Source organism: Tachyglossus aculeatus, chromosome 2, assembly GCF_015852505.1.
Source record: "Tachyglossus aculeatus isolate mTacAcu1 chromosome 2, mTacAcu1.pri, whole genome shotgun sequence".
Taxonomy (NCBI): Eukaryota; Metazoa; Chordata; class Mammalia; order Monotremata; family Tachyglossidae; genus Tachyglossus; species Tachyglossus aculeatus.
The window spans coordinates 67,105,927-67,119,597 of NC_052067.1; the positions used below are offsets into that span (position 1 = coordinate 67,105,927).

The following is a 13,671-nucleotide window of genomic DNA, read 5'->3' on the forward strand; positions in this document are numbered from 1 at the left end:
CATCCACACCTGGGTAAAAGGCCACCTTCTGAAGGCAGACTGCCCTGGGCCTTCAGTTGTGTGGGGGGAAGAAGGGGAAAGAGATTGAGGAAGAGCTCACTGGCAGCACAGAGGTAAAACTTCAAAGGGAGGGAGGGATCAGAGGGAAGCTGGGGACCCATTTCCAATGTCATCGTATGCCGTGTGATGTAAAGAGATCCCACATCATTGGGGACTCTATACACTCAGTTAGCCCCAGGACCCACGGTGCGGTTAATATGGCCTTTGTGGGACAGAATGGGCTTCAAACTACCAATGTTAAAAAAGCTACAATTTGGGGATTTTTCAGTCCCAATCTTGTCAAAAGATCTAGGATGAATGTTCAGTCAGCTCTCCTTCTCCTACGTTACCTCCTTGATTTCCTACTACAAGCCAGCCCACAAACTTCACTCTAATAATGCCAACCTACTCGCTGTGCCTCAATCTTGTCTATCTTGCCACTGATCACTTGCCCACATCTTGTCTCTGGCCTGGAATTCCCTCCCTTCTCATACACAAAAGACCACCACTCCCTCCACCATCAAAGGCGTTTTATTCTGACGACTTGACACCTGTCCACATGTTTTGTTTTGTTGCCTGTCTCCCCCTTCCAGACTGTGAGCCCGTTGTTGGGTAGGGACCGTCACTATATGTTGCCAACTTGTACTTCCCAAGCACTTAGTAAGTGCTTTGCACACAGTAAGCGCTCAATAAATATGATTGAATGAATGAATGAAAGGCTTTATTAAAATCAACTCTCCTCCGAGAGGCCTTCCCCGATTAAAGTATCTTTTCCCCTACTCCCTCTCCCCTCTGATTCACCTATGCCCTTGGATCTTTACCCTTTAAGCACTTGATATTCAGCAGCAGCAGCAATTATATTTATTGAATGTTTGCTACGTGCACAGCACTGTACTAAGTGCTTGGGAGAGTACAATATAGAATTGGTAAACACATCCCTGCCCACAATGAGATTACGGTCTATTCACTTCACCCTCAGCCCCATAGCACTTACGTACAACCCCATAATTTAATGTCCTTATCTCCCTCTAGACTGTAAGCTCCTTGAGGGCAGGGGACATGTCTACCAACTCTGTTATAGTCTACCTTGCCACATGTGTAGTACAGTGCCCTGAACAGAGTAAGTGCTTCTAGATATCACTGATCGATTGACGAGCAAGACTGGGCATCGAACTCAAAGAGCTCAAGGGGTGATCGCTCCTAGACAGTTGGCTCAATGACTGGAGCCAATCTAGAACTGAACATGGACTAACCTGGAGCCGGTCCAGGCTGGAAAACCTTCCAAGACTCAAGCAAGGGCTTTTTTGAACCTCCAGGACTTCCCTAGGATCGGGAGCGGGCCGTGAAGTATCTGAGGTCTGACATTTAGATCGACCCTCCTCACTCCTCAGTAAACTTCTTCACCTCTAGATGACCCCTCCAGCTTCTTTTCCTCTATTCATTCATTCAATCATATTTATTGAGCACTTACTGTGTGCAGAGCACTGTACTAAGTGCTTGATTTCCAGCTCAACCTTTCCTCGTTTTCCTCAGAGTCCGTATAACACTGCTGCGTGTTTGGGGAGCTTTAATCCCCGTTTCTGGATGCCACTGCATCAGGGCAGTTTTCATACTAAGATCCAAATGTAAATAAGCAAGCACATTCGTCCTTAAATTAACACGTAAGCAAGTAAAGCCCTCTGGTGAATAAATGCTAGCCAAGGGCTGCTCTGCCTGGATCCCATTTCAGTGTAGGAGGTCCTCAAAGGATTCTAGCCTTCCCATCTGGAGACTCCCAGGGATGCAAAATAGCAGAATTGGATAATACTCTTCTGACAAAACACATCTATCGCTATTCAACAGAAGGTGGTGTCAGAAGAAATTGTTATGTGCTATGTATATATGGAAATACAGTATTCAATTTTCATGGTGTTAGGTTTCTACATTCTAACTGGCAAAAAAAAATCTTGTTTTAGCAGATCTGCTATTACTACAAAAACATGCCCAAAACAGAGCTCCCCATCTTTCCAAACTCCGCCCTCCCTATCTTTCCCATCTGTAGATACCACCATTACTCTCCTTACCTCCCAATCCCCTAACCTTGGCATTATCTTCAACCCATCTCTCTCATTCAACCCACACGCTTAATCTTTCGCCAAATTCTGCAGGTTCTCCCTTCATAACATGGCTAAAATTCACCTTTTCCTTTCCAACCAAACTGCCGCTATGCTGATACAAGTATTTATCATATCCCGCTTTGGCTACTGCATCCGCCTCCTCGTTGACCTCCCTGCCTCCTGTCTCTTCTCATTTCAGTCCACATTTCACTCAGCTGCCTGGAACATTTTCCTTAAAAAAATGTTCAGTCCATGTCTGAACTCTTCGAGAACCTCCAGTGGTTGCCCATCCACCTCCACATCGAACAGAAACTCCTGGCCATTGGCTTTAAAGTATTCAATTAGTTCACCCCCTCTTAATTTACCTCCCTATGACAACCCAGTCCTCACACTCTGTTACTCAAAAAAAAATTATAATAATGCCGTCTGCTCTCACATTCGAGCTTGATTAGATCACTGGATAATGAGACTGAAAGTGTTGCTAGCAGAAGTGACAAGAAAGTATCGATGAACACCTATAATTTAACTCTAAAATAAATAAACTCCAAATACCAAAAAAGTAATTCAGAAGGTTAAGTGCATGGTCCTGGGACTCAGGAAACTGATGTTCTAATTCTGTCTTTGCCACTGTGAGACCCATAAGGGATAAGGAATTGGTCCAATCTGATTATCCTGTATCTACCCCAGGGCTCGGCACAAAGTGCTTAGGAAATGCCACAATTATTACCGCAATACTTAAAAATAACTCAATTAGAAAATGTCTAAAACATGTACAGAAGCATGTAGAGACACGTAGAGAAGCAGCATGGCTCAGTGGAACCAGCTCGGGTTTGGGAGTCAGAGGTCATGGGTTCTAATCCCGGCTCCGCCACTTGTCAGCTGTGTGACTTTGGGCAAGTCACTTAACTTCTCTGGGCCTCAGTTACCTCATCTGTAAAATGGGGATGAAGACTGTAGCCCTACGTGGGACAACCTGATCACCTTGTATCCCCCCCCAGCACTTAAAACAGTGCTTGGCGCATAGTAAGCGCTTAACAAAAGCCATCATTAGGCACACGGTAGCTATGTTTTTCCTTAATTTGGTGGTGTTGATGAGAGAATGAAAAGAGAATGACTAAGCAATATCTTTGGAACTCTTTCGCTTTAGATCAAAGCCACCAAACTACCATTTCAAAGAAAGAATTTGGAAGGAAAACAAAGAAATGAAAGGAAAGAAACCTTGGATAACAACATACTGTAAATAATTCTTGGTCCAGTAATTTACTCCCTTCTCTAATTCAACGGAACAAAAAAGAGTTGTCCTTGAAAAGATTGGAACTTGAAAAAAAATTAGCTTTTAAGCTCAAACCAGATTCAAATATAAATTTCAGCCATCGCTATAGCTTATGCTACCCAATACCTGATGGCTGTTAGAGCCGATTAAATTCATCAGCCAAAAAATAAAAACAAAATATTAGATTAGTTTTCATTTGGAAGCATCAGGAAATGCTGTGCTATTACCTGTACCTCACATGTTCAACTTTAAGCACACATTACAAACTAATAACAAGTACATGGATGTCAAGGGGGATTAAATGCAGGCCCGTAGTTAAAATTACCAAATGAAATGAATAAGACAATCAATAAAGATGACCAGCTTTCATCCCAAAGAATTGTAAAGTATTTAATTTTAGCATCACAAGAATCATTCTTCATTAAAAACAAATTCAGAAAGGTTATCTAACACTTCTCCAGGTGGCACAGTAAGTGCACTTTCAAGGGTTCTCTCCAATTAATATTTCACATCAAAAATAACGTAATGTTCTGGGTATGTGCAAGAATTTCCTATCTTAGATTATTTTTTATGGTATTTGTTAAGCACTGTACCAGGTATTGTATTAAGCGTTGGGGTAGCTACAAATTAATCAAGTTGGACACAGTCCCTGTCCCACATAGGGCTCACAGTCTTAATTCTCATTCTTACGGATGAGAGAACGGAGGCCCAGAGAAGTTGAGTGACTTGACCAAGTTCACACAGCAGATAAGTGTCTGAGACAGGATTAGAACCCAGGTCCCTCTGACTCTCCTTCCACTAGACCACGCTCTTTCTCTATTGTTGCATAAATATGATTAAATAATAAATTTAGCTTTCCTTCAGGCTCAGTTCTCCAGGCAGGATCCAGTCCCACATCCTTGGGCCTTTATTAAGGAAATAGCCACTTTTCTTTGAAATGCTTCAGGTTCTGGCGATCTCAGTAAAGCAGCGAGGTAGGCCCGAAGAAGCTAGGAGACCACTTAAAGACAAGCCCAGATTTCAGCCAAGGAGAAGCAGTGTGGCTCAGTGGAAAGAGCACGGGCTTGGGAGTCCGAGGTCATGGGTTCTAATCCCAGCTCCGCCACTTGTCAGCTGTGTGACCTTGAGCAAGTCACTTAACTTCTCTGGGCCTCAGTTCCCTCACCTGGAAAATGGGGATTAAGACTGTGAGGCCCACGTGGGACAACCAAATGACCTTGTATCCCCTCCAGTGCTTAGAACAGTGCTTTGCACATAGTAAGCACTTAACAAATGCTATTATTACTATTATTATCACTTAAGGCCCCATCTTGTATACTGCCCATCAGTGAATTACCAGAGGTCACACCTGGTCACATCTACCAATCTGTGTCACCCGAATGGGGATTTAGGACCACAAAAAATTCCAGAAACTATTTCTAGCCTCCGTATAGTTCCCTCTTCCTTCCTTCTCTCTGCCTAGGCTTTCCTCCTTTGCTCCCTTATTCTTGTTGCAATGTGAATTACCCCAGATACAATGCAGGACCACCCTTTAGCTCCTCTCTTCTGGTTACCTTATGAAATATCACTGAACTACCACCTGACTGACATACTACCCTAAGAGTATGTCATCAACCTCCATTTGTGCCGGGCTAAATAGTAATAAAGAAAAATAGTTAAAATTTAAAGAAAGTTGAGCCCCGTTAAAATCACTGAACGCCTGTGAGTCAAATGTGTTATCGTTTAATCTGGTGCCTTTTAAGAGTGAGAAAAGTTAAATATTGTTAAATGTGACTTGATAGCTCTCTTTATACGGGCAAAACTAACCTTAGTTTGGAAAAGAACTCCCTACCTCCCAGTTTTTGGCGGGGGTGAAAATGTTTCTGGCCCTGTTTTCCATCAAACATTCATTTGATTGAGGATTTGCAGACATGTATTTTAGGGCACGGGATTGGCATGCTTTGCTCTTGGCTTCCTGCCTGGCCCGGGAATCTACTCCATCTCTTGGGACCTCTAAAGGTGACTAATTTTTCTTTATGAGAGTGGGAAAGAATTTGGAGTGGAGCACTGAGATGAATAGCTTTGTGAGGCAGGGGAACAGAGTGGAGAGAGAGAAAAAGGGAGGAAAAGACGGGCACAGGGAGCTAGAGGGAAAGGAGTTTAGAGAGGGTAGAAAGGGAAAAAAGGAAAGGGAGATGAAGGTCAACATATTAGACATCTTTTAGACTGTGAGCCCACTGTTGGGTAGGGACTGTCTCTATGTGTTGCCAATTTGTACTTCCCAAGCACTTAGTACAGTGCTCTGCACATAGTAAGAGCTCAATAAATACGATTGATTGATTGACATCGCCACATACCGTAACCGGTTCTAGGGCCCTGCACAGACAAACCATCCACTAGCCTCATCCTCTCGCCTGCCCAGACTACCTGAGGCTAAGGTGGCCACTAATGACACTAGAAATGCCAGACATTGAGATAATAATAATAATCATGGCATTTATAAAGCGCTTACTATATGCAATGCACTGTTCTACGCGCTGGGGAGGTTACAAGGTGATCAGGTTGTCCCACGGGGGGCTCACAGTCTTAATCCTCATTTTCCAGATGAGGGAACTGAGGCCCAGAGAAGTGAAGTGACTTGTCCAAAGTCACACAGCTGACAATTGGCGGAGCCGGGATTTGAACTCCTGACTTCTGACTCCAAAGCCCGGGCTCTTTCCACTGAGCCACGCTGCTTCTCGTATAAATACATACAAAGGTGCAGGCGCGATGCCAGGTTTGCAGCAAAGCTTGATGAAATCATACGCTCCAGTACAGGAAGGTATGCTGAACTCACCCCCACCAAGAGCGTTTCTCCAAGAGGACTCTGACCCTTCCCCATCCCGCCTGATCTGTCCCGGAGTCATGGCATTCCCTTCCCAGGTCCACGCAAACATGTAGACTGTGAGCCCACTCTTTTAGACTGTGAGCCCACTGTTGGGTAGGGACCGTCTCTATATGTTGCCAACTTGGACTTCCCAAGCACTTAGTACAGTGCTCTGCACACAGTAAGCGCTCAATAAATATGATTGATTAACTGATTGATCTGCGCTGAGAAACTTGGCAGCAGGAGCTGAGGCAGAGGGAGGCAGGGGGCTGAAAATAACAATACTGGGCATAAAGTCATCAGGTGATGTCACATTTGTGACTGGACAGGGGAAAGCCCAGCTGAAAACTGGACTATGCCCCAGAAAACCGGATGAGTGGCTACCACAGTTGGCTCTTGGAGACTCGAAGGGGACTGGGGGTAGAACCAAAATGTCTGCTCCACCTCTGACCCCTTGCTGGAAGGAGGAGGAGGAAGAGGATAACACTGAAGGATAAAGAATGTAGCATTGTTCTTTTCCTCCTCCTCCTTCCGACAAGGGGACAGAGGCTGAGCAGGCCTCTAGCCCCTTTCCAGCTCCAAGGGGCAGGGCAAGCTAGCCCCCCAGCCCAAAAACCTCTGGGAGGGAAGCTCCCAATCCTCAAGGGGACACGGTCCTCTCACAATATCTCTAAAATCCACCCCTTCCTCTCCACCCGAACTCCTACCAACTGGTCAAGCACATGTTATATACCACCTCAACTACTACAACAACCTCTCTGCGCACCAGTCCATATTTCACTCTGCCGCCTGAATCATTTTTCAAGAAAATCATTCCGCACACATTCTCCCACTCCTCAAAAACCTCCCATGGTTGTCCATCCATTTCAGCTGCAGTAGAAACTACAGGCTTTAAGGCTCAGTCAGCTCATTCCCTCCTACCTAACTTCACTCATCTCTCACTATAACCGGCAATTTTCACTTCTCTAATACTATTTACTGTACCCAGATCTCATCTCTTTTGCCATCGACCCATTTCTCATATCCCTCCTCCTGCTTGGAACCCCCGCCCCTGCTCCACATCAAGCAGACCACCACTCTCCCCATCTTCAAAGCCCTACTAAAATCTTATTTTCTCCAGAAGACTTCTTTGACTAACCACTCTATTCCCCAAGCTAGTCACCCTCCCTTCTGCATGGCCCGCGTACACGGGTCTGTACCCCTGAAGCACTATGATACTCACCCCACCGCCAGCCACACAGCACTTATGAACTTCTCTGTACCTCAGTTTCCTCATCTGCAAAATGGGGATTCAATACCTCTTCTACCTCCTACTTAGATTGCAAGCCCCGTGTAAGACCTCATTATCTTGTAGCTACCTCAGCGCTTAGCACTAACAAATGCCACAGTTATGTCATCATCAATCGTATTTATTGAGCACTTACTGTGTGCAGAGCACACAATACTTATACTTATACTACTTATACTCTGTCACTTTCCCTATCTATAATTCATTTTAACGTCCTCCACACTAGATTGTAAATTCTTTGAGGGCAGAGGTCATACCTACCAAATCTAGTGCATTGAGCCCACTGTTGGGTAGGGACCGTCTCTATATGTTGCCAACTTGTACTTCCCAAGCGCTTAGTACAGTGCTCTGCACACAGTAAGCGCTCAATAAATACGATTGCATGAATGAATGAATTGTACTCTCCCATGGGCTTAGTACAGTGCTAGCCACCCAGCAAGTACTCAGTAAACACCACTGATAGATTCTGCTGGGTGTCCAGGCAGTAGCCCTTCAGTCGCCCCAACCCACCCAACCACCGCGCATCCCGCTAAATCCACAAAATGGCCTCGGCCCTCCCCGCTCATGGTCTTCTAGACTGTGAGCCCACTGTTGGGTAGGGACTGTCTCTATATGTTGCCAATTTGTACTTCCCAAGCGCTTAGTACAGTGCTCTGCACATAGTAAGCGCTCAATAAATACGATTGATGATGATGATGATGGTCCCATTCGAGTCTGCCTTTTCTATCGCCGCCCGTAAACCGCCGACATCCCTCCCCTAGGCCCGATCTGGACGCCGTCTTTTCCCTTAGGGCACCTATTTCAATCAATCAATCGTATTTATTGAGCGCTTACTGTATGCAGAGCACTGTACTAAGCGCTTGGGAAGTATTTCCCCACTAAACGGAGCAGCCGGGATTACGTGTGGGCAGGCGACTATTGTTTTGGGCCCATCCTTACTGGGGTGGTGGTGTTTAGCGATGCCACGAATTCATGACTTCGAAGCCCTTTCGGAACCTCGTGGAGCGCTTCGAATGGTGCTTGGCACATAGTAAGCGCTTAACAAATGCCAGCATCATGATTACTTATTATTTCATTGTTTGGTGAATGTAGTTTTAGCGCGATAGCCCTACGGTCTAGAGTTTTGACATTACAACCGATCTAAAAAGAGTGGGGAACTTCCCAGACTGCTATTTATTTTATTTTATTTTATTTTGTTAATATGTTTTGTTTTGTTCTCCGTCTCCCCCTTCTAGACTGTGAGACCACTGTTGGGTAGGGACTTAGTACAGCGCTTAGTACAGTGCTCTGCACACAGTAAGCGCTCAATAAATACGATTGATTGATAGGGACCGTCTCTATATGTTGCCAACTTGTACTTCCCAAGCGCTTAGTACGGTGCTCTGCACACAATAAGCGCTCAATAAATACGATTGAATGAATGAATGAATGAATACTTCATCCTAAAATGAACATAATGTGTCTGCCTCCTCCCTGTCTCACAGAGAAAAGTACAAATAAATTGAGATCCAGGATATGAAAGTGCTTTTGGAATGAAAGGGCCACAAAAAAAATTGTTATAATTTATTATTGGCATAAAAGTGAGCGGTATCATTTTCAATACAATGGGGTGGAATTTGCGGCTAGTTATTGGTGTCATGATTTTTAATGGATCAGCTGGACCCCATTTGTGTGACATGTTAAAAGCCAATTTTTCTGTAAAATGCATCCAGGAACAGGGCTCCTGATTGACCTGGGAATCTAACAGCTTGTTATTGCTGATAAAGAGGAATAACCTTATTTGGTCCTTTTGTAATATTATTTCTGCTACCTGTTTAGCTGGTTAATGCACTAACTATACCCTACCTGGTTGGAATAAATACTAAGAAAAGAAGTGTTTGCTTCTTTTCCTTGCCAGCCATTCTGCTCATTCTTCTTTAATAACTAGGCAACATGTACTTGTACTCTTGATAAAAGCAAAGTTTTATACAAGCAGATCCAGCGCTTAGAACCGTGCTTTGCACATAGTAAGTGCTTTACAAATGCCATTATTATTATTATTATTATTAGATCACCCTCTTTTCCACTAGAATTAATAATCTGATGGGGCTTAAAGGGGCCAGGGCTTGAAATAGGCATGAAAATCTAACATTCAGGTTTGTCTCATGAAATTCTGGTCCAAATGAGATGTAGAGACAATTATACAACTTTTTTTTTCCCAGAAATGGCCTGGCTGATTTTGCATCCTTTTTTTTTTTTTTTTTTTTTTTTTTGGTGAGGTATGGAAAGTGTGTCCGGAAGGACAATGAAAAATGATTAAAGGATTGACTGAGTGTAGCAGGAATTCTTCTGTCGGAGCATTTTTCAGGCACAACCAAGCTGATGCCTTTAAGTTTTATTCATTAGTATTATTTTCAATCCTTTAACCATTCTTTAAACTTGCTACAATGTTAATTTCCAATTGAATTTCCAATTGAGTACATTGAAATTAGTAGTAGACGAAGGAAAGGAAAAATATAATATCATTTTGTTCTCAAAAAAGCAACTTTCATGAAAGGATAGCCTGAAAAGATTTGAAATCTTTCAACTCTAAATAATTTAATTCTGTGCATCTCCAGAGCTGATTTTCCCAATTTATTTTCAATATGTTAGATTGAATTCTTGTATTCCAAAGTATTAGCAAAGCTACGACAATAAAAATCGATCCCTCCCAATTTAATACGAATCTCATAAAAACAGGTTGTCTCATTTTCCACAAAGCAATTCCTAAACACCATTTTAGATGAGAATCAGGAGCATCTTTAACATTCCTTTACAATTCCTCTAGGCTGTAAAGTCCCTATGGGCAGGGAACCATGTCTACCAACTCTGTCATACTGTAGTCTCCCAAGCGCTTAGTACAGTGCTCTGCACATAGTAAATGCTCAATAAATGTGATTGATTGCTTGATTGACAACCAGGACCTCCTCCACAGCCCAGGCACGGTTTCTTGAAATTAATCTACCACTCCCTAATTCTGTCCTCTCCCACCAGTTGTTCAGGAATGCACATATTAGTAACAGAAATATATATATATTTCATATATATATGAAACATATATATGTATATTTTATATTTCATATATATATGAAACAATTAAGAAGCAGCTAGCATAAACACCCTTATAACCAGAAAATTACAAATTGTTTCACTGTTGGGTAAACCCAGAAACCAGGGTCTTCAATCCGGTTTTTATGAGGGACCCGAATCTTTGCTCTGCACACAGTAAGCGCTCAATAAATACAATTAATTGATTGATTGTCCTTTTGAACACTTGCTATCAATCAATCAGTGATATTTACTGAGCGCTTACTGTGTGCAGAGCATTGTACTAAGTGCTTGGGATAGGACAATAAAATAGAGTTAGCAGACACGTTCCCTGTGCACCACGAGCTCACAGCCAATCGATCCGTGGTATTTACTGAGTGCCTACTGGTTGCAGAGGACTGTACTAAGTGCCTGGGAAAGTCCAAAGCAGCAGAGTTAGCAGAGTCCGTTCACTGCCCACCACGAATTTATAATCCATCCATCAGTGGGATTTATTGAGTGCTTACTATGTGCAAAGCACTGTACTAAGAGCTTGGGAGAGTCCAACACAACAGAGTTAGTGGGGCTTGTAAAGCGCTTACTATGTGCCAGGCACTGTACTAAACACTGAGGTGGATACAGGCAAATCGGGTTGGACACGGTCCCTGTCCCACATGGGGCTCACGGCCTCAATCCCTATTTTACAGATGAGGGAACTCGGAGACTGGCCCCATTTTCCACAGAGCAACTCCTCAACACCATTTTTGATGAGAATCAGGGTGGAGCTAATTTTCCCAATTTATTTTCAAGATGTTAGATTGAATCCTCGCATTCCAAAGTATTAGCAAAACTACCACAATAAACATCAATCCCTCCCAATTTAATATGAATCTCATAAAAATAGGTTGTCTCATTTTCCACAAAGCAATTCCTAAACACCGTTTTAGATGAGAAGCAGGAGCATCTTTAACATTCCTTTAAAATTCCTCTAGGCTGGAAAGTCCTTTTCGGGTAAGTCACTTAACTTCTCTGTGCCTCAGTAACCTCATCTGTAAAATGGGGATTAAGATTGTGAGCCCCCCTTGGGACAACCTGGTCACCTTGTAACCTCCCCAGCGTTTAGCACATAGTAAGCGCTTAATAAATGTCATCATCATTATTATTATTATCTGCAGAGAAGCAGCATGGCTCAGTGGAAAGAGCACAGGCTTTGGAGTCAGAGGTCATGGGTTCAAATCCCGGCTCTGCCAATTTTCAGCTGTGTGACTTTGGGCAAGTCACTTCACTTCTCTGGGCCCTCATCTGTCAAATGGGGATGAAGACTGTGAGCCCCAGGTGGGACAACCTGATCACCTTGTATCCCCCCAGTGCTTAGAACAGTGCTTTGCACATAGTAAGCGCATAACAAATACTATTATTATTATTATTGTTATTATTATTATTATTATTATCTGTCAAATGGGGATGAAGGCTGTGAGCCCCAGGTGGGACAACCTGATCACCTTGTATCCCCCCAGTGCTTAGAACAGTGTTTTGTACCTAGTAAGCGCATAACAAATACCATCATTATTATTATTATCTGTAAAATGGGGATGAAGACTGTGAGCCCCACGTGGGACAACCTGATCACCTTGTATCCCCCCAGTGCTTGGAACAGTGATTTGCACATAGTAAGTGCATAACAAATGCCATCATTATTATTATTATCTATAAAATGGGGATGAACACGATCATTACTATTATTATTATCTGTAAAATGGGGATGAAGACTGTGAGCCTCAGGTGGGACAACCTGATCACCTTTAGAGAAGCAGCATGGCTCAGTGGAAAGAGCCTGGGCTTTGGAGTCAGGGGTCATGGGTTCGAATCCCACTCCGCCATCTGTCAGCTGTGTGACTTTGGGCAAGTCACTTCACCTCTCTGGGCCTCAGTTCCCTCATCTGGAAAATGGGGATGAAGACTGTGAGCCCCCCGTGGGACAACCTGATTTCCTTGTCACCTCCCCAGCACTTAGAACAGTGCTTTGCACATAGTAAGTGCTTAATAAATACCATTATTATTATTATTGTATCCCCCCCGGGCTAAGAACAGTGCTTCGCACATAGTAAGCACATAACAAATACCATCATTAGTAAAATGGGGATGAAGACTGTGAGTCCCACGTGGAACAACCTGATCACCTTGTATCCCCCCAGGGCTTAGAACAGTGCTTTGCACATAGTAAGCGCTTAACAAATGCCATCATCACTATTATTATCATGTGTAAAATGGGGGGGAAGACTGTGAGCCCCACGTGGGACCGCCTGATGACCTTGTATTCCCCCCTTCCAGCACTTAGACCAGTGCTTGGCACATAGTAAGCGCTTAATAAATACCATCATTATTATTATTGTATCCCCCCAGTGCTTAGAACAGTGCTTTGCACATAGTAAGCGCATAACAAATACCATCCTTATTATTCTTATCATCTGTAAAATGGGGATGATCAGGGGACCGCCTGATGACCTTGTCTCCCCCTTCCAGCGCTCAGACCAGTGCTTGGCACATAGTAAGCGCCTAACAAATACCGTCATCATTATTATTATTATGTTTTGGGTTTTTTTTCCTCTCAAGTGTCCGAGCCTGGCCGGCTCCCGGCTCCTCTACCTCGGAGGCTGAAGCGTTGCTGGTGATGTCAAGGAGCCTGGAGGCGATTTGGGGGCCGCTCATGTCGGGGGGCGGCGGCGGCGGCTGGTCCTCTCCTCTCCGGGACGCCCGACGCCGTCTCCATGGCAACCGCCCGCCCGGGGTTTGATTGGACCAGAGGCGGGGATGGAGGGGCGGGGCTCGAAGGGGCGGGGCCGGATTGGACGAGAGGCGGGGACCAATCCATCCATCCATCCATCCATCCATCCATCCATCAATCCATCAATCGTATTTACTGAGCGCTCACTGTGTGCAGAGCACTGGACTAAGCGCTTGGGAAGTCCAACTTCAGAGCCCAGAACAACACAACCAAACCGAACGAAGGCAGTAATGATGCTTAAATCTTTTCATCTCGTGACGTGAGAGAATCGATATACCTCATCCCGTATAATAATAATAA

General features: G+C 44.0%; 1 protein-coding gene across 1 annotated transcript in view; it reads right to left on the reverse strand.

The window, feature by feature from the left end:
• Positions 1-13,466, reverse strand: part of CCDC170 (coiled-coil domain containing 170) — a 91,087-nt gene extending 77,621 nt beyond the window's left edge. Inside the window, exon 1 of the mRNA XM_038762284.1 lies at positions 13,233-13,466. Coding sequence (XP_038618212.1) covers positions 13,233-13,466 — 234 coding nt within the window. The remainder of the gene's footprint in view (positions 1-13,232) is intronic.
• Between the last annotated feature and the right edge of the window lie 205 nt (positions 13,467-13,671).